Source organism: Asterias rubens, chromosome 8 (genome assembly GCF_902459465.1).
Source record: "Asterias rubens chromosome 8, eAstRub1.3, whole genome shotgun sequence".
NCBI classification, from domain to species: domain Eukaryota; kingdom Metazoa; phylum Echinodermata; class Asteroidea; order Forcipulatida; family Asteriidae; genus Asterias; species Asterias rubens.
The window spans coordinates 15,962,716-15,985,539 of record NC_047069.1 but is presented as its reverse complement, the minus strand read 5'-3'; the positions used below and the strand labels follow the sequence as shown (position 1 = coordinate 15,985,539).

Below are 22,824 nucleotides of genomic sequence, written 5' to 3'. Positions count from 1 at the left end.
CTTATAATCTGAGTGTCTAACTACGTCATAACTTGAGGAGGAGTAATGTTTATATTTCCATACATAATCACCATTATATCCTGGTTTTCATTTACAAATATAGAAGCTATATATTTACATTTATAGGCTGACTTCTTATACATTATTGGAGAAAGAACTAAACAAAACCGCATCAGAACTGACCCAGACTGAGTCAGTGGTACCGTTTGATAATGCCAGACGATCACAAAAACAAAAAACCGGAAGTCAACTTTGACCTTTTGGCGTACAGGTCCACGTGACCCTCTCTGGGTTAATTCTGCTGAAATGGTTTCTAAAATAATTGTTTGGGGATGTTTGAGGCGATAACATTCGAATAATTTCCATAAAAATTTACCATTTGCTATCGGTGTTTTGTAGATTGAGGATCATTATGCATGTGACAATTACCAATTTGATCAACTTCAGATTTTACTTTTTTGATTCCATAATCCTAATTTAGTATTGCCCAGACCATTTTATGCATTCACATTTGCTGACAATCAATCATCAATGATGTATATTAATGTCTCTTTTCGCTTCGTTTATTCTGTTGCTCTTTTACCATACGGCATGCAAAGCCGCATCTGAGAATGAGTCAGTCAACTTACCACTATTTGCTAATATAGAAACAAACAAGGAGGTAGAAATGTTTCTACTTGTGTGCTCTGTTTCAATTTATGTTGGGGAGTTTTTTTTGTCAATGAAGTCCTAAAATCGTCAGTCTTTTACATTTTGGTCCTTCCTGCTATTCCTTCAAAGCTTCTCAAGGAAATTCTCAAGGAAATAAACACTCTTCGATCAGAACAAATTTTGCACATCTTTAACTCTGTCTACAATCATCTAAAATGATACAGATGTTATTTTTGTTTAATACTATAATATGATAACCAACACCATTGTAAAAAGTCCACTCCACGGCATAACCAGCTAGTCTCAAAATTGTTTATACTTCATTATTCACACATAAAAAAATGCATCCTTGTGGAGCATTTCTTTTGTTCTTTTCTTTGTCCCTGCATTTAACAGTTCCCATAGACTTTGTACACAAGCTTCCTTATTGGGCAACCAGTCTTTATACTTCCCATATGGGGTGATTTTAATTTCCCTTTTTGTTTTGTCCTTGGTCTCCGTAAGGTAGCGACAATAACCTTCTCAAAGAAACCGCCTTTTTGCAACAAGAAAAAAAAACGCACTCTGGAATCCATTGTTAATAACAGTACATTCGGTTAATTCAATCAGCATTTTGTCTTTCATCCTACTGGCAAAGATGGTCTCCCAGCCATTTATCATTTTATAAATTCACAGGTTTGAAGGAACTCCAGGCGTAAAGGATTAGACTAATCTCTTCTTTTTTCGTTTATAAAAAGCCAATTAAGCACGTTCTTCTTTTCCATCAAATTCAAAATATTGTCCCTCAACACTCGCCTCGCAGACCTTCAATCAAAGTCCTTCAGGTTGAAAGGAATTATGAGGTTTGTTGCGTGCTTTGTTTTGACGTCATAACTTCAATGTGAACCTTTTGTTTCGTTGCTGTTGATGTTCTAGAATTGGGTTTAAATTTGTTTATCTGCTAAAGGTGTAAGATGCTCCATGTTCGTCGGGGAGTTGTCTTCGTTGTCATGTTGTCAAAGTCATCACAATACCCGATGAAGAATTGGTTCGATCTTATGGTTGCACATTAAATGTGTTTCATGACCATGGCAATATTTATTTAATTCCATTATACGTGTTTTCTTTAAAACAGGGTGATATTCTTCCCTAACTCAGTCTGATTTCCGATTTGCTATTTGGTATTTTTTTTTTTTTTTCCGACTTGGAAAGTCAGAAAAAAATGCGATTGAATGGCATGAACAGTCAAGCCTATAACCTTGGTGTGTAGATCAGAACTTGTACTCGATAAAATATTTCTCCTTTTTTCCCCCAATGGCTGAATATCATGCCTGTTTTAAACACTGTAAACATTTACTCCCTCATTATTGACTAAAATATTTAAAATCGCCTCATGGTAAAACGCCACCCCAAACACCACTACACTATTTGTCGGTCCGTTTGTTTGTTTGTTTTTGTCTATCTGTGTGGCGTGCGTCTTGTCAGTATGAAGTAGTTGCTGTCTCATGGTTGGTTTCTTGTCTGTATTTTTGTATGTGTATGTCACTATTGTTTGTCGCTATCTTTTCTTATTTGATACACACGGCCTCAAAACCAAATGATGGTCACTTCTTTAAGATATGTCAAGCAAAATCAAGCAAACCCAAAAATTAAAAAAGTCACATAAATAAATGATAAAAGTATATGTTTTCGGTAAAAGGGCATATTATTTCACGGTTTGTAATAATGCGATATTGCCTCTGGAGTAAAAACCGTCACTTAATTTTATTCTGAGAAACGCGAGCATTAACACCATTTTACGGTTACATTGTGAGTTTTAATGAGTGTTTGAGGTTTATCTCTATGAAACTAAATCAATTATTGATGATTATTAGTTGTGATTGACAACACTTCTCGCTGTGAGGTGATGACGTCATCAATTTAGTTTAAGAAATAAAAGAAAACCTTGTAAATCAGACCACATAAAGGGGTCAATTGGAATCAAATATGACAATGGGAAAAGCGTTTTTAAGAGCCATGTGCAATTATCGTCTGCTATTAGTTGTTGACCTCGTTTGTGGCCTGTCTTAACCAAGTTGTTCGCTCTTGCAAAAAACGTAGAAAATTCAAAATGGCGGTAATTAACCTCAGTCAACTCGCAAGAACTTCGGGGCATTGTGGAAATTTGAGACTCTTTATTGAATAATTGTTGTCCAAAAGGCTTAAAGGAAAAGCCGTCAGCTTCATATCGAAGGAAGAAGTTTAAAGGGAGTGTCTAGCATCGTATTTAAAGAGAATTGTTCAAATAAATATGTGCCATCATGGGATTGTTCCTAATAAAAAACGTGCAGACACTTAAGAAAAATGCACATAAATTACATCAATTTCTCACAAGACAACTTGGAGTTGGAAATGTGTATCAGATGATAAGAGTGTAATTATTGTTAAAACATTTTTGTATAGTTTTTGATATTTTATTTAAAGACACAGGGCTTGAGTGGAAATCTGTCTTGACCAACTTGTATTGGCTAGCCAATAAAAGGAAATGGTAAATAAATGAACTTAATCCACTTTTTGATAGTTTTACGATTAGCCTGTGCAGCAATGCTACTCTCTCTTTACGGTGCTTTTACGTACACACCGTTAACTTGTCCTTATGTAATTATGTCAGTTGAGTGTTCCCAAAATTGAAAATCGAATTGTGTGTCTGAGAATTCGTGGAAGATAATCTTCTTCTGATCAAATTATTATGAAGGTTTCCAAGTTAAATTCATCCAAGGCCTTTAAGTTGGATGTGTGTGTAGCTGATAAACATCAAATTTGATTTAGTTTCGTCTCCTTTGGCGTCCAATAAGAGCCATAATAGCTTCGTGTGGTGAGACTGCATGGTAAAGGCATGCAGCGTTCTTGAATGTCCATTACATATTTTGTGAACATTTACGAGCCTATTTATGTACATAGCACCTGTTTCCAGGTGTCATTGCATTAAAGAGGAATATATTCATGGTTTTGTCTAGACATACGGCTGTACAAAACTGAAAATGCTCGGTTTTTAAACCATAATTTGGAGTTCCGTTTTCAACATGACAGATTTGTGTTTAAACGCTACTAAACTGCTCAATCTCTTAAAAATGATGATACTAACCTTCAAAGCAATTTGAATAAAATGAAATTGATGGATTTGTATTGATATAATAAACTTCAAAATGTATCTTCACGTCAAGCCTGATATAGACTCATCTATTATTAAGTTTGCGTCTGTTGTGGGAAACCTAATGGGGTATAACTCTTCCTTTTACCCAAATGAAAATTAATCTATTTTAAATCAACACAGTATTTTCAGAGATAATATTAATCTTCCAGATTCGCTTTGAGCTAAACTGATGAGGCACGTTCTTTTGTGTACACTGCGGCAGATTTGACGAACCTTATGGATGAATCCTATCTCGAGTTAGGACGAGTAACTCGTCCTATGGGTTCAATGCGTCCTAACGTCTACTTAACTCGTCCTAAATCTTAAAATTAATCCTTAGTTAGGAAGAGTTTTTTTCGTAAAATTGACGGCTGGTCATAAAGCTAGCACGTGATCATGAATCATATATTGATGCCTTTGTCAGGTGACATGAATGACATTCATGTTCTATTTATATAACAGCCTTTGAAGGTCAGTGAGGAGATATCACAAGTATGTCCAATTGTCAGGTCGAGTTGACGTCATCAAGTCAGGTAATGTCAGTTATGTCTGTCGTTCAATTTCGCATATCCGTGTTTTTAATTTTATACTTGATGAAAATTATATACAGAAACATCATATAATTCAATCTTTCATTGCGGACGCGGCCATAACCTAGGAACCCTTTTTCACCGTCACAATTATAATTAGTTTGAACTGTGTAAATGTTTATCTTGAAAATGTTAAAGTAAAGAACGTATTTTTCCCTTTTGTCGATACTTTGATCAGGCCATCAAACATGTTTTAAACCTCTTTATTCACTGGAAATGTTCTGAAACTATAATTTCTACCTAAAGGAGCGTGAAGTACCGTGAAATAGCTTTAGGATAAAGCACAGCATTAGTTTCCTTTGCACAACTCTGGACTTCTGCTTCTGTATTTGAAATAAGGTTTGTAACAATGGGTTTGCACAATTAAGTACAATGAGGGTATTCTTTGACTCAAATTGAGAGTGTTTTTTTTTTTATATTTATTTTAACTTTTCTTACGGCGCTTTCAGAACGAACTGTCTCATGAGAAGCTAGAACTAATTACGGAAGCCAATGGACATTTAAAACGCTGTCATCATCTAAGTCATGTTTCCTGTTTCCAAAAATAGTAATGAATACTTACATTGATTGCGCAAACATGGTACCAGACTATTATTTCGTCCAGCCTCAGTTTGGTTACAATGAGTTGAAATGGAGTAAAATCAATATGGCCACACCATGATAAAGGTCTACACAGAGTATAACTTCAATGAGCTTGGAACATAATGTTGTGCCTTACCTCAAAGATTCCATTTGATTAAATATTACTTGTATTTTTTTTTTTTTTTTTTTTTCCTTAATTTCTTTTTTAGTTTTTACATTTTGTTTTTTTAAGCAATTGCGCGACTACCAAAGTTTCTGGTCAATCTCGCTCTCGGGGTCGGGTGAGTAGCCGTCTAGGAAGTAACACGTCCCGGGAGTAGTCGCCGGGAAGCCCGCTGGAAGCGTCTCTCGGGCCCTCGGAATGAAAGAAAATCTTCCCGATTTCTCAAGGAGTCTGGACAAAAAGAAAAAACAATATATATTAATTATAATTCATTTGAAAACATTAAAACTAAAGTGTTGACTTATTGATCAGTTGGTGTTTATATAGTAAGCTTTGCGGTACCACCATGTAATGATAATCTCTATATGAGTTTGAATGGTTCTAAAACAAAAATTAGGTTTCAACTCGACATTTCGATCAGTATGCTCTGATCGTCTTCTGGAGAAATTAGTTGTTGCAAGTACTTTGGATATTACATTATGGAAATTATGACATTTATCTGTACGGTATACCAGGCGTGTGTACAGTACTTAATAGATGTAGATGCAGATGCAGATTATGAAAAGGCAGACATAGAAATATACATTGACAGCCAATGGTGTACCAATGTATAAACTAATCAAATACATCCATTCACGAGAATGCTATATTTTGACCAAGTTCCTATTGTCACCCCTTCTGACCACCAGCTATACCTTAAGGATTTTCTTGATTTAGAACCATCAATATACAGTGCCCTTAGTTAGTGTTTGGTAATCCTTTTACAACAATAACCCCCGGGCCAATTTGTTCAGTACACTTTAAGAAACACTCTTCCCGATCAGCTGGAACTATTGCATTTGGAGGAACCACAACCAATTCGGAAACGGGGAACCAATCCACAGGAGTAGTTTTGTTTTGTACTTTTCATATATCACCCTATAGCTATCAGTGATTACTGACACACTGAGTGGAGTGTGTGAAATATGCCCTAGGAATAATACACAAAGAACCCTTTGCTATATATGCTGTATAGGTACACTGGTCCCATATGTTAATACGTTTAACGATAAAAATGCATGAGATTCTGTCAAGCTTGAGGGGCAATTTAATTTGATGGTACTGCAAGTTGTTTTCACATTTGGAGTGTGATATGTGACCCTTATTATTGTGCTTATAAATTATGTGAGTGAATATCGAGTTTCTCATAGTTTTAGAATTAATCTCTTGTGCATTGAGATGTTGTTTTATAACAAGATATGTATTTTGTCAGTTTGACGATATCATGAGATCTTAAATGTCAAACTATCAAACTATCCGATTTGCATTTTTACAATAATGTGGAAAGCAATCTGATCTCCAATGTTTCCTCTGTATATTGTATGACGGCACTTGACGTATTTTTAAGGGAGATTAAACCTTTGGTATATACTCCCTGAACATAAACTACCATAACATGTTACTTTGAAGGGGAGCTGTTGATAGTTTAACAATGTTAAAAACGATATCCTTTGAAGGAATGTAGTGTAAGAAGTAATTTTTTAAAAACAATTTTTCTGAGGAAGGCTTCAGGGATGATGAAGCCTTTCTCAGGCATCTGAGAGCATATAATTCTGTGCAACAAGGGTGTTTTCTGTTCAGATTTTCTTGCAACTTTGATGACCAATTGAGCCCAAATTGTTACTTATAATAGTTATTTCATGCATACTTGAAATACACCAATTGACGATACTGGTCTTTAGAAATTACCAAAAGCATACACCGCCTTCGCGTTCGCAGTACAGTCTGCTCGCATTGTTCTTTCTTTGTTATTTATAGCAGAAGTATTGCAAAACATATTTGTATTCAGATACAGCTTTTTAAGGATTTGACTTCATTTCAGAGGGTAATATTGCACAGTATAACTGGTTCTAGAACGAACTTTATAATCAATAAGCTTAAAGATAAAAAAATTACAAAAAAAATCATTCAACCTTTTTAATCCTGTATATTATACCTGCAACTTAATCTCTCACAAACAGCAGTGAATTACCAATGCTCGTTATTATTATCTTAATGACATATTTAGGTAGTAATTGATTGGATACATACTCGTGTGTTGTAGGACTGATGTTGATTTTGAGAGGCTCACTGTGTGATTCGAATTTGTTCGCTAACGTCACATTGTTACCGAAGAGACAATATCGAGGCATCTGCTTGCCTACAATACCGGCTACGATTGCCCCCGTATGTAATCCTATTCTCATCTGCAAATAGAAAGAAAGAAGATGAAAAAAAACACGATCAACAAATTATCCATGATGCACGACATGGGGCAGAGGATATCCTGAAATCATCAGCGCAAGCCTATGGGTCGTTGATGCAGTTTGTATGTATTTCGTACAAAATTGTTTGGGCATATTTTGGTCTCCTGTTAATGGAATTAAGATAGTGATCTCAAAAGTAAATGTTAGCAAAACAAAACTCCAGTTATTAAGAGAAAAAAAAAGAAACTTTCTTCAAACTAATGCACATTTTTCACTTTGCGACCTTTTGACTATTATGAGAATAAGGATGCAACTAATAACCTTATAGAGCATTTAAGTTTTTGCATGGTAGGAGTGAACTCAGAAGAGGTTTGCGGTAGCACCATGTGTAAATCGCTTTTGAGTAGTGTTGGTTCTGAGTTTTAACAGTCAATGGTTCCTTTTAGAACCGGCACCACCTCAAACTCTCCACACATGTTATACCGCAAACGTACATGACCATAACGTCTTTAATGGATATGGTAGACTCAGACGTGGTGTGATACTGACTTCAACATCATAGGCCGGTGGCGTTTTATCGATCACAGTGAATAATCAGTTAAATGAACAAGCTCCCATAATCACTTATTCCCAAAGATCACAAATCAGATCCTAATTACCTCCTGTATTCCACGCCAGGAACAGAAAACCTAATGTAATTTAGATATCATTGGGACAGACTCTAACAGACATTAACGAAATCAAGTAGGACCGTAAATGTAATCAACGTTGCAAACACTTGTAAACGCATCCGCACTAATTGTCTGACTGGGTACTTGACGGACTGTTTTGGGTTATATTTTTCTCAAGTTGTTCCACAACAACTCGACACGGGATAAGGATTTCCAACAGATTAATTTGGGATATCAAGTACGACGTTGAAGTGGAAAGCTCTCTCAAGGCAGTATCTCGGCGATGATACGCTAATTAAATAGCAGAGTCGCCGATAGGGGATTGTGTGTTTCCGTCCGCCACTTACACGCTACTTGGCGGGTATATAGAAAGGGTCTTAAAGGCAGTGGACACTATTGGTAATGACTCAAAATAATTATTAGCATAAAACCTTTCTTGGTGACAAGTTATGGGGAGAGGTTGGTGATATAAAACATTGTGAGAAACGGCTCCCTCTGAAGTGCCATAGTTTTCGAGAAAGACGTAATTTTCCACGAATTTGATTTCGAGACCTCAGATTTAGATTTTGAGGTCTCAAAATCAACCATCTAAACGCACACAACTTCATGTGACAAGGGTTATTTTTCTTTCATTATTATCTCGCAACTTCGGTGACCGATTGAGCTCAAATTTTCACAGGTTTGTTATTTTATGCATAAAAATATGTTGAGATACACCAACTGTGAAGGCTAGTCTGTGACAATTACCAATAGTGTCCACTGCCTTTAAATGCACGAGTGTCGTATCTCGGCGGCGGTTGTATTCAATTTTCCATTTTCATAATGGATTGAGACGCACAACCGATCAGCGCGCGTGCTTTTACCACGAGTGCTCTTGTTGAAATACAGGATCTCCTTTTGGACTTGACTTTTACTGTGAACGGACACAAACAACGGAAAACGAGACGAGTTGAATATCTTATTGTCTGTCAATAAGGACGTAATGGTATCTCTCGTTAGCAAATAGCCCCCGAGGTATGTTGTCATTTGGTTGTTAACATTTGTAGCGGCGTGTTGGAAGAACTGACCAAACTCACCAACGGGAAATGGGGTATCATTTCGAAGGAAAGACAAACCTCAAAACCTCTTGAGATACGTGTGTTACATTATAATCCATAGTTAAAGGTGTGTCAATACTTTATGTAATAAAGAATCCACTTGAGTGAAAACACTAGTTGAAGGAACTTAAGCAAACTTAAACCAAAGGAAATGGGGTATAATTTTGAAAACTTCAAACCTCTTGAAATACGAACACTACATCCGAATCCATAGTTAAAGGTTTGTCAATAATTTATGAAATAAAGAATTCACTTGAGTAAAAAAAACTACGTATTGAAAGAAGTAACCGAACTCAAGAAAGGAAAATGAGGTATCTGTTTGAAAACTTCAAACTTCTTGACACACTAAATTCAAATCCATAGCTAAGGTTTGTGTCAACACTTTATTGAAAAAAAAGAATACTTGAGTGGATAAAACTACATGTTCTAAGAACTAACCAAACTCACTCACGGAAAATGAGGTATCATTTAAAAATAAAAATAAAAATAAAAAGGTTCAACTACTTGAGTTACTTAATCCGAATCCAGTTAAAGGTTTGTAATAAATATAACTCTTGAGTGAAGAAAACTACTTCATCGTGGGGGATATAAAATAAATAGGTCAAGATGAAAAATGTTATAAATACCTTAAGTGGAGTTCCGTCATGTGACATCACAGTTCTAGCCGCTTCCATCATTTTCAGCGCCATTTTGGAAACCCGTTGTGCGTGTGTATCCGAGACTTGGTTCAGACCACCAGCAACGCAATAGGCGTCGCCTATGGTTTCCACCTATTAGAAAGTTGGATCAAAAACTTTAAGTAGTTAACAAAAACTGGCTGAAGCTTTGTTCATCAAACTTTTACAGCAGATATAAATTCGTCGTGTGGCCATAGAGAATGAAGTAAGAAAAAGTTACAAGAGAAAAAAAAGTTGTGTGCAAAATTATGAAGTTGTGAGAGTGAAAGTTTGATTTGTTTTTTGCCAATCATAAGTCATTAAATGGGATTTAATCAGCATGGGAAATGGAAATTCTGTCTTTGGGGTCAATCTTGCAACCAAAATGTAACAGTATTTTTCGTGTAAGGAGCAACTGTGTAAATTGCTTTGAATCAGTTATTGATGAAACAAGTATTTAATGTGTGTTTGGAAAGGGGTAGAGCCTTTACGCTCTTCTTCCGAGCACGCGACGATTTGCAACCTCCTTCCCGTATGTTTGGCTGTCGTGCAATTTATAAAAGACACGGTTTAACTCCTGATCTCGCATGGAGAGTTTAGGATAAGGGTAACTCGTCAAGTGTTTGGTGAAAGAATAGTAACATATTAATCATAGAAAGTTATCTCTACCCATTGTGTACGCACAAACATCTGTCGTTTGGTGTCCCTGTGATCGATCGTGCGTCTATTTAATATCACGCACTTAAAGAAATTACTTCTAAATATTTGGTATCTCCATCTGACGGGTCACTGTCAACTTAACGTCCCATTAGCCTCGGGTATTAGATAAATCTTGTGAAATTCTAAATATTGACTCATCAGTCTTCGTATTGATATTGTTATCCTGTACACTCTTCTGACCTGTCAACCTGTCCTTAATTTCCATTTGATATCTCTCTACACGCTCAATGAAAACAATCTTTAAGATTGTTGCGCAGTAAAACATCAGTCACAGTAAACACTTATGGCAGGAGGTCCAGACTTACATCTCGCAATGCAATAAGACAGAGTCAGAGTCATGTCATTATTAAAGAAGCAAGCGCGTGAGGCGTTCGACTTCCAGCCCCACAACCAAAATCTCGTTCTCTGTCAACGCTTGTGATATTGAGACATAGTCAATCTGAGATAGGGTATATGGGATTTTCACTGTCTTTTTCTCCCCTCCAAACGGCTGCAGGCGTGACAGCTGTTGTAACACGGCGCGGTGCCGAGTTACCTTCCATCGTGCAACGAAAATCAATGCTACAGCCTTTAGCCTCGCAAAGGTTTTTTTCCCCGCGCAAAATGTTGTTTCCCGCGCAAAGTCCCCACTGTACATCGCAACGCATTGGATCTTAATAGATACAGGTGTCCCTTGATATATAATACCAACCCCGCTTTGCCTTTAGCTTTATTTTTTCCCCTTTTCTTCTTCTGTGGCATCCTAAGTCAGTCCTATCGACCTACGACAACCCCCCTTCGGCTGGGATAATATTAACAGTTAAATGATTTGTTTTCCCTTGGCAGGGAATCGTCTTCGTCCACGTTGTTTTCCCGCGTTTTTTAATTTGCCTTTAATTCTACGGCTGCTCGGGTTTGAGATACTTCGGATGAAATTTTTAATCAAAGCGACGCCGCAAGGAACTAAAAACTTTATCAGGTTGCTAATTCGGTTAAATAGATCAAATACAAAGAGAAGTAAGTCGATATTGATCTTCATCCTTTGCAATCCTGATTTTCCCAAAGTTCAAAACAAAAGAGGGCAACGGTTCAAGGGAGGCCTTTGGTACCGACGATGCGTGATTGAAGACGGTATAATAGTTACGCTCTGTATCTCTCAAGATACCTAGATGTATATGAACTCGTCTCCCCGGGAATTGTTGATACAAATGTTGTGTAAATACTGATCTAGCTTTACCAGTAAATCACAAAATGACAAAGACGTGTTTATTCTGTGCATCGGAACAGCAAGGCACCGAATTGAAATGGACATGTGAAAGACTTGTGTTGACAGACAAACAGTTTCAGTTGTTTTTTAAACGCACAACTAGTTTGTGATGCGCAGCATGTAATCTTCATCATATACCAGATGCACGATGAAAGTTAATTATTTAGACCCTGTAAGATGCCACTCTAGCGACTTCGTTTCTGTCACTTTGTATTAAGGAAGATGCCGTGATAAGGTTATCAAGGAATATAAAACCTAAATGGAAACACAACTAATTTATAAAATCCAACCATTACCGACCCTTTTAAAGTCTTTTTTGTTTACGGAAAGAATGACCTTGTATATTCCAGGACATTTCTTGGCAGGCAAGATACTTCTCTTGTCGTTTGGCCAAAATTCGGTTTCACGTTAAGTTGAAGAGTTATACATGTTTACAGTTGTACAAGATTTGAGATCCGCTCCCTTTCTTTACAGTGCAAAACCAATGAAATGCAAGGTTTGATGTTTTCTCCTATTTGGCAGTGTACAATATGTGCCTTCAGGAAGTCCGGGCTCTGTAACCATTTTGTACGTGTGATGTCATAGGTTGCATGGTCTATAATCATGGACAAAAGGGTAAATTGTAACAACCCTTTGGCTCTGTATATACACAAGGAAGAAATTAATTTTGATTTAGTGATAAATGGCTACTTTAAAAAGACAGAGTTATCCGTCAGAAGTTAGTCGAGTATTAAATATATACCTTGTAAATGTCCAAGATCCCACAGAAATCATCAAATTGCGTATAGAGACTGTTGAGCATATTGATAACAATAAATGGCGTGCAGTTCGAGCAGATAGCCGTAAAGCCAACAATGTCAGAAAACAGCATGGTCACATGGTCCATCGTGCTGGGTGCCAGTACCTCTCCTGCCCATAGTTTGGCAGCCACCTCCGCGGGGAAGATGAGGTTTAACAGGTCCACATTCTTCTTCTTCTCCACGGCAACCTGGTTGCTAGCCTGCAAGATCTTAGCATTGAGTTTGTCCATGCGTTTCTTGAGGCCGTCTTGGGCTTTGTTTTGTTCTCCGACGAGGATGAGGTCTCGGGTAGCATCGTGAATGGGGATGTCTGAGAGATATAATCCCCTTCCTGTCAGCTCTTCTAGGTTGCCTACTTTGGGTGATCCGAGGAATAAGATCGTGTCACTTTCGGGTATGTGGATCATCTGGCCCCTGACTGTGTTTGCCTGTGGAGAGGTATTAATAAATCAAACAAAGAACAAGGTTACTATTTCTGACATTCAGCTTTTGTCAACTGATCCAGATTTTTTTGCCCCTCAGACCATCCTGTGAATAATTTGAATGTACAACTGAAATATAATACTCCTGTTCAAGTGAACTACCTTTTGGTATTATTGTTAGATGTTAAAATTGCATCGGGGATAAAAAATATTCATTTTGGTCTCACCCATGTACACCGATGTGTGTTAGCACTGTATACTCAGTACTTTCAAACGGGTTCTGTGGGGGAAAATCACTAGCATATTACCCTTGTAGTTCCAGAGCAGTGTCATACCAACTAGTATTATATAATTATTATTTAGTATTATTAATACAAGAAAAACACTGTTCTGTCTGGGGGCCCTGTATAAAAAAAAATACAACAGAAAATTGAGAGAGAAAACATAGAACAAACCCCATGAGCAACATGAACAACACAAGCAATCTAAATCACTATGAACACCACGCATAGTAAACCAAGCAACAAATCGGATCAGAAGTATCTCCAGAAACAATTGAGTACTCAGAAATAATAAGGTGTTATTTTTAAACACTGTGGAATATTGTTTTATCCATCTTAAAGATTATTTATAGAGACACACTTTAAATAAGTTCTAGTTAATTAAATCTGCAAGATTCTTAAAGATCGTCCCCAATCGTCTTAAGACAACAGGATGCACGAAGTTAATACAAGCGAGTTGTCTCAAAGACACTGTGTGTCATAGCGGCACACCCACACGCAACTCAATGTTAAACTTAATGTTCAGATTATCTGCCGACTTCTTAGCGATACACAGTCAAGACAACTGAACCTATTTAACAAGCTCTTATCTCTTCAAGAGATTTCTCTTCAAGATAATCATATCCCATTCTTTAAAGAGAAATAACTGATGTTTGGTCTGTCCAAACTTGCCAGAGAGAGTCGAGGTTTGTGATGACACGCCTGTTACAACAAAATATGCAAAATAGAAATCGAAGCCTAACTGACAAATATTGAGCATCAACACAAAGATACTGTACATCCACAATGCAACTTGTTACAATCAAGCATTTATACTGAGTGGAAACGTTGCAACATGAGAACAAGGATGTATTTTAAAAGTCAAAGTTGAAGACGAGCTTCTGTATAGCAGCGTCTTAAACCGGATGCTTTGACCCGTTCTGGTCTCCTAGGCTTTGAAATCCTTGACAGTATGCGGCACGTGGTGATAACGTACTTCGATCAAAACTGAAAAATTATTTCCATTCTTTCAGGAATTCATCCAACGGGACAGCCAAACTAACTCTGCAGAATTCTCTCTTCACGTAGCATTGGATTCTTCTGATGCAACACCATCTTATTTATGTACCTCTCCCTTCCTGCCTGACTACTTTTCATTCCTGTGATCTCAACACAGTGCACTTGGCCTAGTTTCTCTTCTTTTTTATTGGAACGGCATGTCATCTACAAATAAACTTTATTTTTACTTCAAATGATAAATACAGAGGCAATTGCGAACATTGTGAACATAACCCAAAAAAATAATATATACAGACTAGTTTGCTTTATAGTAGAATCAGGGTTCGTTGTTGTTGCTGGTGCCCGACTCAATTTTTTGCTTAGCAAATACATTTGTAAGCCAGTATTTTCTGCCTAACAGCTTTATCTCATGAGATCAGTTTCGTCTTGACACGGTTTGGGTAAGTTCGACACAATAAGGGTCATTGGCACAATTTGACATAATTTGGGTTAGCTTGACACATTAAGGGTAAGTTTGACACAGTTTGGATCAGTTTAACACAGAATCAGGGTAAACATTGACCTACAGAAATTGAATAGGCCCTTCACGACCCGTAATCTAGGTCAAGTCTCACCCAATAGTATTAAGATGAGCTTTTTCAAGAAAATGATACTTCAGTGCAAACTGTCTGCATCTGAAGTGCTCCTTATTGCTGCAGAAAGATCTTGCAGAGGAACCTGGCGTCTTCTAATAGTATAACAATCTAGACCGAAATTGAAATTATGTTCGATCCTTGAAATGTCAAAATCTAGGTTTCTGTAAATGTCAAGATGAGTTTTTTGTTATTAAATTCCGATGCAATTATTCACACCCTTGACCCTCTTCAACCTTGTGCTTCAATCATTATTGTATCAATCGAGAAAATCTTGGCTCGGACATCTATAATCGTCAATAAATGTAAATATCTCTAGTCAACATATTAGTTGCGATTTAAAAAGCGATTTAAGTTAGTATAAAAACTTACTTGGTAACGAGCAATGGAGAGCTGTTGATAGTATAAAACATCGTGAGAAACGTCCTTTTGAAGTATCACAGTTTTTGTGGAAGAGGTAGTCTATCACTTAAGTTAATTAAAGACTTCTGGCCCGAAGCCTTTTGTTTGTGCAACAATGGTGTTTTTCTTTCCTTTTTTCTCTTGTACTTTTAAAGTTTTCGCAGGTTTGTTATTTTATGCAACGTGTTGTGATACACCAAGTGGGAAGGCTGGTCTTTGACAAATACAAACAGTGTTCAATGACATCAACACAAAACATGATTTATTATTAAGCTCTTGCCCTCATCCCGTGTCGACTTTGATTAATCTCTCTCATTTAATTATCGTAAAACCCACCAGTGGATGTTTAAAGTGATTGCGTTTCGTTAGTCAGAGTCAAGAAGGAGAATGATGTTTCTAATTATATTTCCCTGTAAATGCATTAAGTAATTACTCTCAATATCAAAGGTTGTCAGTTATGATTGTTAGGGTGATTTTACAATATCTCGTGGGCTTATGCAAGAATTTAAAGGGATCCTATGCCATTAAAGGCATTGGACACTATTGGTAATTACTCAAAATAATTGTTAGCATAAAACCTTACTTGGTAACGAACAATGGAGAGCTGTTGATAGTATAAAACATTATGAGAAACGGCTCCCTCTGAAGTAACATTGTTTTTTAGAAAGAAGTAATTTCCCAGTAAAATGTTTGAATTGATTTGAATTGATTTCGAGACCTCACGCGTCTGAAAGCACACAACTTCGAGTGACAAGGGTGTTTTTCTACCATTTTTATCTCGCAACTTCGACGACCAATTGAGCTCAAATTTCCACTGGTTCGTTATTTTGTGCATAATTGATAAGATACACCAAGTGAGAAGACTGGTCTTTGTGCAGTGTCATAAATAAGAACTGCAGTGGCGTAACCAGAGGGGGGGCAGGGGGCCGGCGCCCCCCCCCCCCCGCAGAACCCTTGCCCCCCCCCCTCTTGCCCCCCCCCCCCCATATGAAATCAGAGATAAGTATATTCTTATTGGCCTTATATATAAATCGTTTAAGGCTGCATAAAATGCTGCCGTAAAAAGGAAAACTTGTATTCATATCAGTAGGCCCTATGTGGACTATAACATGAAAAATGCGTGGAAACGCGCGCGCGATCGTATTGGCGGTAAATGTTTGTTATGGTTTTGCGGTTACAGAGAGTGCGGGATGTGACAAAGTTCTGTTAAATACGTGGTGGTCTGAACGCCGACCAATAGCTCCGTAAACACAACTTAGTCAGCTCATGGAGGTAGAAATTTCTACCTCCATGGTCAGATGCACTACAGAGAAATTTACTACAGCAAAAAAATGGCCAGCGAAAAAGGTTGCTTAGACCATTTCTTCTCCTTTGAAGCAAGCGGTGCAATTGAGAGGTAGGCCTATTATTTTTTAAATATCCGTTTCGTAACTAAAATGTGATTATTAAACACCCACAATTTCGATCCTGTATTTTTTTTTGATGGTTTTCACTTGTTACAATAAGGCCGAGTAAAAAAAAGAAACAGGTTTAGTGTCTGGGTTTCTCAAAAAAAGGAAGGAGGAGGGGCTTTTTATTTTTTATTTCAAGAGGGCCGCCATGAATGTCAAATATCAACTGTTTTTTTTCTGCTGCTGAAATATACAAAACATTAATGAAACAGTTTGGTCAAGGCATTCAGACAAGACATTCAGATTTTTTTTGTTGCTGAGATCATTTAAAATTACCCTTTTTCAAAAAAAATAAAAAATAAAAAAATGTGCATAAAAAAACTTAAGAAAAAAAAAGAGGTGTCCTGTAAAAAGGAAGCGGCGGGGACGCTAAACATTTCTATTTTTCTATTTTTACTTGGCCTAATATTATTATGTTTTGGGTAGTATTTACACAACCACAAAGCCTATTTGAGAATGCCGTGTACAACTCTAAATTGGTACTTGGTGACCACAGTTGGTAATTTAATCCTTTTATACAGTCAAAAAGTTTTATCTTATACAAAATGACATGTTCTCTAAGATTTTGTTGTTTTCGCAATCTTTTGTTACATGCTGACTGTAAACTGTTTTAGAACTGCATTGGTGTGTATCAACTATATATCAGTTAACATATTTAATAATAATCTTGCACTTATTTGGCCCCCCCAAATTTAATCTTTGCCCCACTAAATGAAAATGTCTAGTTACGCCACTGAAGAACTGATTCCACTCAGATCCCGCCCACCCAAGGAATAGATTCCCGTTGAATGTGAATCTGAACTGGAACAGTCGGTAAACCATCCTATTGAAACATCACAACAGCTTGTTTAAAGAATACAACGCAGACGTTTTAGTTTTAGACGTGGGACGAAAACCTCAAAGAGGGAAAACCCACGCAGTCGGACATGGATTGAAAACCCAATTCAGATGCGAGGCTTAGTCCAGCAGGGCTCTATTTCAAAAACAATAAGATTCATCTTAAAGATGCTATGTCAGATTTTTGGCCCCAAACTTTAAACCAATTTTGAGTGAATGGTATTTCAAAGAGTATCACCCGCTCTAACGAAAACAAGTTTAACTTTACTTTTAATGGTCAGGAACCATGACCAAAATTTAAAACGTTTCTTTTAAAACACATTAGAATTAGTCACGTGATATATTGTCGGGATCCCGACAAAAACTAATTTTGAGCACTTTATTCCACTGCTACTAACAACTGGCGGACTTTTTCGAGCAATGGCTCAAATGAAATCTTGTAACTTTCTCGACCCCCATCAAAATACCTATTGAGTTTTAAATCAAAATTTGTGGGTCAAATCGGCCAAAAATCTGACATAGCATCTTTAAGATGAGTTGTCAGTATCACCAATAGTGACTTGTCTTGTGACATCACACCTTGCTTAGCAATTAAGAGTAATTCACAGTTAAGAGCAATGTTAACTCTTTGTGAAATCGAGCCAAGGAATCGAACCGGGGTCCACAGAGGTCGATGGCAGGGAAGAAACTACTGAGCCAACGTAAGTATCAACCTGCAGACCTGAGAAAATGTTTTATATAAATATTCGTGAACAATTCAATATTCCAAAAGTTTTTCCCGCCAAAACGAGATAGCCTATTTGAGTGAAATTTGACCTCCCAAGATTAGACCCGTCCGTCTAGTGCATTGTTGGCTGAACCATGGAGGAAGAAAGAACATACACAGTTCATTCCAATGCATGGTCAACAATAACATCTTGAAGAAAGTATTATAAGAGCCCAGTATACTGTGTTTGGATCTTAAAGAAGGAAATCGGAGAGGGGTGAATTTCAAGATGTAAACTGAGACGGAAGTAAAAACATAGATACACGTTATAATTTCCCCCTTAAATCGATCGTCTCGAATATCGCTCACTCTGTGATTACGAGATTTTAATATATCATTGGATGCGTCTTCTTTAGACATATACACATACGCCCTACCAGGTAGAGGTATTATACGTCTTATGAACGGCAATCTTATATAAACTTTATGATGAGAGGATATAAGTGACTGACGTAAAGTGATTATTAAATCCAAGGTCATTGTCACTCTCGTCTCCCAAACCCACCCAAGCTTATGAAAATAACTATTTATTAACAAACATTGAGGCTCATACTATAATCAGCTTAGACGGTTTGTGTTACTGGTTAGTGCCCCAAAAGCGAAAGGTGTTGTTCCTTTATTGCCTTTGCCCACGTTTCATTGAGCCGCTTATATGCACACAAAGTAGCTAAGCACAACAACTTTACGGTTCCCAGAATAAGGTTACCAGCCAAACTACCATGTCACATGTACATTTTGTGGCTGGTTTACTGCTCATTTCTGCTTAGCTTAATAGTGTTAAGCAACATGTTTTGCTCAAGTAGCTCTATAAAAATTACCCCAGTAATTTCTACCGTCAAACTGTTGAATCCTCTAAACTGTCAACTTATTAACAACACTGTTTTTAAACCAGCACATGCTGACAGAATATACAACAAACGAAGACCTATAGCCACATAATGTTTCCATTCACCAACCTATAATTTCAATATCCACCCGAAAGAATCCTAAAAAATGTTTAATTAATATCAAAACTGTTTCCAACAAGGACACACTGAAAACAAGTATTTCAAACACTATAAGCCACAAACTGTTGTACACCAACCTAATAAACCCTTTCCAATCCATCATTGAACAGTAACACAAATTACATTTAACCAACATAGCACCATCCACATATTTTGCCGAAAAAGAATCCTAGTAACTTTAAAATTAATAAAAAAAACTGTTTCCAAAAAAAATCCATACCTAAAACAATTATTCAAATACTATCCACCTACTTCCATCCACCAACCTAATAAACCATTTCCCATCCATCATGGAAGAGTAACACAAAACACATTTAACCAACATGGCGTTAGAAGAATGCCCGCTATTTAAGTCAGTCATGCCCGGAGTGATATGAGTTATTAGATGGCCTTGGTCACGAATGACGATACCGTGCCTTCAGGCGATCCGTGCAAGGCTACACACCACATAAGCGTTTGAACACTTGAGGTAGCTGAAGATATAGAGGTATCTTGTGCTGTGACCATCCATCTATGCCATAAAATTGGCAATGAGCTGGATAGCTCATCCTTATTCTTTTTGTTAGATTGGGTTGGGAGGTTGAGCTTAGAATTCAAGATACATCTTAAACATTGATAGGACATTCAGGAGATTGTAGAGAAGAAATTGTTTGTGGATAGTGAGAATCCTTACATTGTGGAAGGGTTATCCAGTTAATCAAACTCGTTTGATTTCACCAGCTACCTTTATCGACGGTGACAATATTTCCCTTGAGCTTGAGCAGTGGACACTAATGCTAATTACTCAGAATATTTATTAGCATAAAACCTTACTTGGTAACGAGTAATGGGGAGCTGTTGATAGTATAAAACATTGAGAGAAACGGCTCCCTCTGAAGTAACGTAGTTTTCGAGAAAGTAGTAGTTTTCCACGAATTTGATTTTGAGACCGCAGAATTAGAATTTGAGGTCGCGAAATCAAGCATCTGAAAGCACACAACTTCGTTTTACAAGGGTGTTTTTTTGTCATTTCTATCTCGCAACTTCGACGACCAATTGAGCTCAAATTTTCACAGGTTTGTTATTTTATGCATATGCTGAGATACACTAATTGAGAAGACTGGTCTTTGACAATTACCAATAGTGTCCAGTGTGTGGTTTTAGTTAGGTGAGGTTGTTGATAACACCATGTGTAGACCTCTTTTGAGTAGTGTTGGTTCTGAAAAGAATCGATGGTTGACAACTCTGAGAAATGTTTCTGCATAAAATCATTCTCAAATTGTGTAGGGTTAGTATTCATGCGTGGACATAACCGCTCCGGACTTTTGGGTATATCTCAAATAACGCTACAATCTTTTCAAATGAAATTGTCAAAGGTAATAGTTTTGCTGTTTATGTATGAGATTTAAACAATCGGGCGGTTCCAAGAACCGAAGATGTACTTGCATTTAAACCAAAGGAACACAACTCTACAAACAGGATAGATAGGAATAAACATCCAAGGCATTGGTTTGGTTTGCAAAATTAATTCCTATACAATAAGCTAGCGAAGCTTTTTATCGAAACCACCCTGAGCTCTCCCTGGACTTTGTCAAGGTCAAACTTTCAGATATTGCTTTTTTGGAAAGGCACGAGTCTAACCTAAACTTCAACATTAGCAAGACTCACACAGACTCACACAGTCTAAGTATAAACCGTCAGTTTTGAAGCACGGTAATCAAACCACGTGCAGTGAAAACGCAATTTACTTTTTCCCGCTCAATTTGAACCGGTATCGTTCTCACGAGCATTGCACCTGGCGATAGCCGTCTGATTTCACACTGAGACTCCGAACACCACCACATTAAATGAAAAATTCCCTGACGTAGATTTCCCTCCGTGTGTGCGTGTGTATACCTGGTATGTAGATACATGAAATATGATAGTGGACCCTAGACCATTCCAGTCTAGACCTTGAACTTCCAAACACAGATGAGGAATTTTGAAATGGACGGAATTGTTTGGATGTGTTGGTGGATTTCTATCTCGTAGATTCGATGTGTTTCTTTGGTGTTGAGAAAGGAACGGTGAGGTGTGTAGATACAAGAAAGTTATGGTAGTTTGTCACCTCGATTGTCAAAAGCATCGCCTTTAAAAAACACCCGTGAGTGCGGCTTGTGGTAACACCATATGCAGGAAAAATACATCATTATTAGCTTTCGGTGCTAGAAAGAACTAGTGGTGTAGGACCTGGTACTTAACGTTTTTATGCTATCATCAATTTAAGGAGCTCTCCTGAAGATGACCAGAGCATTCTAATCGAAACGTCGTGTAGTTCAACCAATGGTACTACATTTCAGAGCCACTACAATCCATACAATCAATATAAGCCATACACTCTAAAGAACAACACTCTCGGGTAAGAATTTAACCCACGTTCCGCGCTCCGGGTCCTGGAGAGCTTATAGCTCAGTTCAGTGTGACCCGGAATCCTGTGTCAAAGTGACCAAGACATGGAGTTGAACCGACGTCGAATTTCAAGCTACAAATACCAGTGTTTCAACCAGTTCCCGGGTCAACTTGACCCGCGAACGGGTCAGGCCCCTGAGACCAGAAATCCGGGTCACTTCTGACCCGGGTTTTAAGAGAGCACAACGAGATCTTTGTTTTGGTTGTACCGCAAATCTTACATTGGCTGTATCTCAACATGTTAGGTTTTAATCCTTAAATAACATAGCATCCATTATGACTAATTACTGTTCATTCCCTCATAACTGGTGACAAGTTTATGGATTCTTAAACAAAATATTGATACATGGACAAATTGTAGAAGTTAAACACAAATGCTTTGCAAGTCAAGGATATAATAGGCTAGAATTCCATACAGACATTTTTATGTGATCTTAGTGAATTTTTATCCCCCCATCAACAGCGCAAAGTTCAGTGAACGACTAGGTCCTCATATAAAGTGATACTTGATTTAATAAGGTGGATTAAAGTCAACACTAGGTGGAGATATCACACACACTACCTATTGACTTTAATACTTGCCATAATAAGACACTGCTTTGAGTCATTTCATTTTGTCGCTTCGGGCGTTTAAGGAAATTCAAACAAATAAGTTTTGAAAAATTAATAAGGTCCAACTGTATCCTCTTGGAGTGTAAACATTGCAACGGTTCAGATTAACTTTCATGTTGACAATCCTCCTTAATAAATTGTGCAAACTTTTGTAGACTTATGTAGACCTCACCCCCTCACACACGACAATTATTTAGCAGGGGTCCATTGCTTAAAGGCAGTGGACACTACTGGTAATTACTCAAAATAATTATTAGCATTAAACCTTACTTGGTAACGAGTAATGGGGAGAGGTTGATAGTATAAAACATTGTGAGAAACAGCTCCCTCTGAAGTGAGGTAGTTTTCGAGAAAGGAGTAATTTTCTAATTTGATTTTGAGACCTCACGTTTAGAATTTGAGGTCTCGAAATCAAGCATCTGAAAGCACACAACTT

General features: G+C 37.4%; 1 protein-coding gene across 1 annotated transcript in view; it reads right to left on the bottom strand.

Annotated features, from left to right (window-relative positions):
- Positions 1-551: 551 nt before the first annotated feature.
- Positions 552-22,824, bottom strand: part of LOC117294011 (guanylate cyclase soluble subunit alpha-2-like) — a 74,466-nt gene continuing 52,193 nt past the window's right edge. Inside the window, exons 6-9 of the mRNA XM_033776527.1 lie at positions 12,495-12,980; positions 9,757-9,900; positions 7,208-7,362; positions 552-5,368 (exon numbers count right to left, since the gene is read on the bottom strand). Of these exons, the coding sequence (XP_033632418.1) occupies positions 5,218-5,368; positions 7,208-7,362; positions 9,757-9,900; positions 12,495-12,980 (936 nt within the window). The 3' untranslated portion in view covers positions 552-5,217. The remainder of the gene's footprint in view (positions 5,369-7,207; positions 7,363-9,756; positions 9,901-12,494; positions 12,981-22,824) is intronic.